The sequence below is a fragment of the Bison bison genome, unplaced genomic scaffold, assembly GCF_000754665.1.
Source record: "Bison bison bison isolate TAMUID 2011002044 unplaced genomic scaffold, Bison_UMD1.0 scf7180017864034, whole genome shotgun sequence".
Classification (NCBI taxonomy): Eukaryota; Metazoa; Chordata; class Mammalia; order Artiodactyla; family Bovidae; genus Bison; species Bison bison.
The window spans coordinates 3,827,509-3,829,281 of NW_011494606.1; the positions used below are offsets into that span (position 1 = coordinate 3,827,509).

General features: G+C 58.5%; 1 protein-coding gene across 1 annotated transcript in view; it reads left to right on the plus strand.

Moving 5' to 3' along the window:
* The window catches only part of ITGA11 (integrin, alpha 11), a 94,779-nt gene that overhangs the window by 78,680 nt on the left and 14,326 nt on the right, over nt 1–1,773 (plus strand). Inside the window, exon 20 of the mRNA XM_010834508.1 lies at nt 206–304. Coding sequence (XP_010832810.1) covers nt 206–304 — 99 coding nt within the window. The remainder of the gene's footprint in view (nt 1–205; nt 305–1,773) is intronic.

A 1,773-nucleotide genomic window follows, 5' to 3' on the forward strand; every position in this document is an offset into this window, starting at 1 on the left:
TCCGCCCCCGCCCGGCCCCCTGCCATGCTCTCTGCACCCAGAACCATGCCACGCCCGCGCCTCCAGGGGCTCTGTGCCTGCAGCCTCTGCTGCCTGTGCTGCAGCCTCAGCCTGGGCAGGTGGGGGCTGGGGGCAGGGGTGGCCCCCAGACCTGGGTCTGAGACCCCACCTAACTACTGCCCATGACGCCCCCACCTTCCCCCAGGATGACTCAGATGGCAGCATCGAGTGTGTGAACGAGGAGAGGAGGCTCCACAAGAAAGTCTGCAACGTCAGCTATCCTTTCTTCCGGGCCAAGGCCAAGGTGGCGGCTGGAGCGTGGTGTGCGGGGGGCCTGGGGCGGGTCAGGCTGGGGCGGTGTGCCCAGGACCGATCAGGGAGGCACGGGGGGGAGCAAGAGAAGTAAAAGCGAACAGAGGGGCAGACTGGGGAGGGACGGAGAGGCCTGGGGGTGGCTTTTAAATTAAGGTTGTTTTATTCTCCCAAGAACCAACATTTGAATGACCTAATCAGCCAGCTACCCCCAGGGCTGACAGCACACCCCCTGAGAGCATGGACCCTCACCTCAGGGAATCCTGCCACTTCCGCCCCCCACTCCCCCACCTCCTCTTGGCCAGTTAGCCCTCTGTACTGTACCCTAGCATGTTTTTACTTTTTAAAAAAAATTTTTGGCCTCACCATGAGGCATGTGGGATCTTAGTTCCCTGACCGGGGATTGAACCCATGGCCCCTGCATTGGAAGCATGGAGCCTCAACTGCTGAACCACCAGAGACATCCCCCTAACATGTTTTTAAAATGTCCAGCCTCTGTCTCCCCAGCTCTGCCTGGGGAGAGATGGGGAGGAAAATGAATGTTTTTTGAGCAGGTACCATGTGCTTAAAAGTACATGTGAAAAGAGTGTAGAGTTGGGAGAAGCAACTTCCTGGGAAAGGGAGGTAGACTTCAGACTGTGGGAGCATTTTCCCATCCCCTGGGCAGCAGGCAGCCACTGAGGGTTCCAGAGTAAGGGAACAGCTAACTGAGGCCAAGCTGCTTGTAAAGTGAGAATCAGACAGAGGGGAGCCTGAGGCAAGGCTAGCTGGAGAGCCGAGTGTGTTCCCAGCAGCAGAGTCTGCAAAGCTGGGGGATGGGGTGGGGGATTAGGGCTCCTTATAAAAGAACTTGTCAAGATTGCAGTGTTTGAGGTGAGACACTGACACATTCAGGAGCTCTTGGGTGAAGACCCAGGAGGGGCAGCACCCAGCCCAAGCTTCCCCACCCCACCCGTGGCCACTTGGAGAGAAAGATCCCCGCCACCAAGGTCTCCTTGAGAAAACCAATGAGGGTCAGACCTAGGAAGAGCACCAGCGTTCTGTGCAAAGCCCCAGTATAACCACCAGGCAGGACAGAAGGTAACGAGAGGGTCACAGGGCACCATCAGGGGCCCCAGGCCCTACTCCTGGGGGAAGGCTGAAGGCAGCACGGGGACCAGGGCCATCGGAGCGGCGGGAGGGCCTCTGAACAAGGAGACAGATGTGTGACTAGCCTGCTGAGTAGCCTGGGACAGCCTCCACGCTTCCCCACCTGTTCACACGCAAGAACAGGGAGTGCACGTGGGCAGTCTCACCACTCCCTTCTGGCCGCACCTCCCATGGTGCATGGTGAAGGCCGGCTCCCCTTCCTGCCATCAACTCACCCCCCCAGAAATTCCTGCAGGAAGAGTCTGAAGTTGGATTCGCGGCCAATGGCACCCCACTCCAGTACTTTTGCCTAGAGAATCCCATGGATGGAGG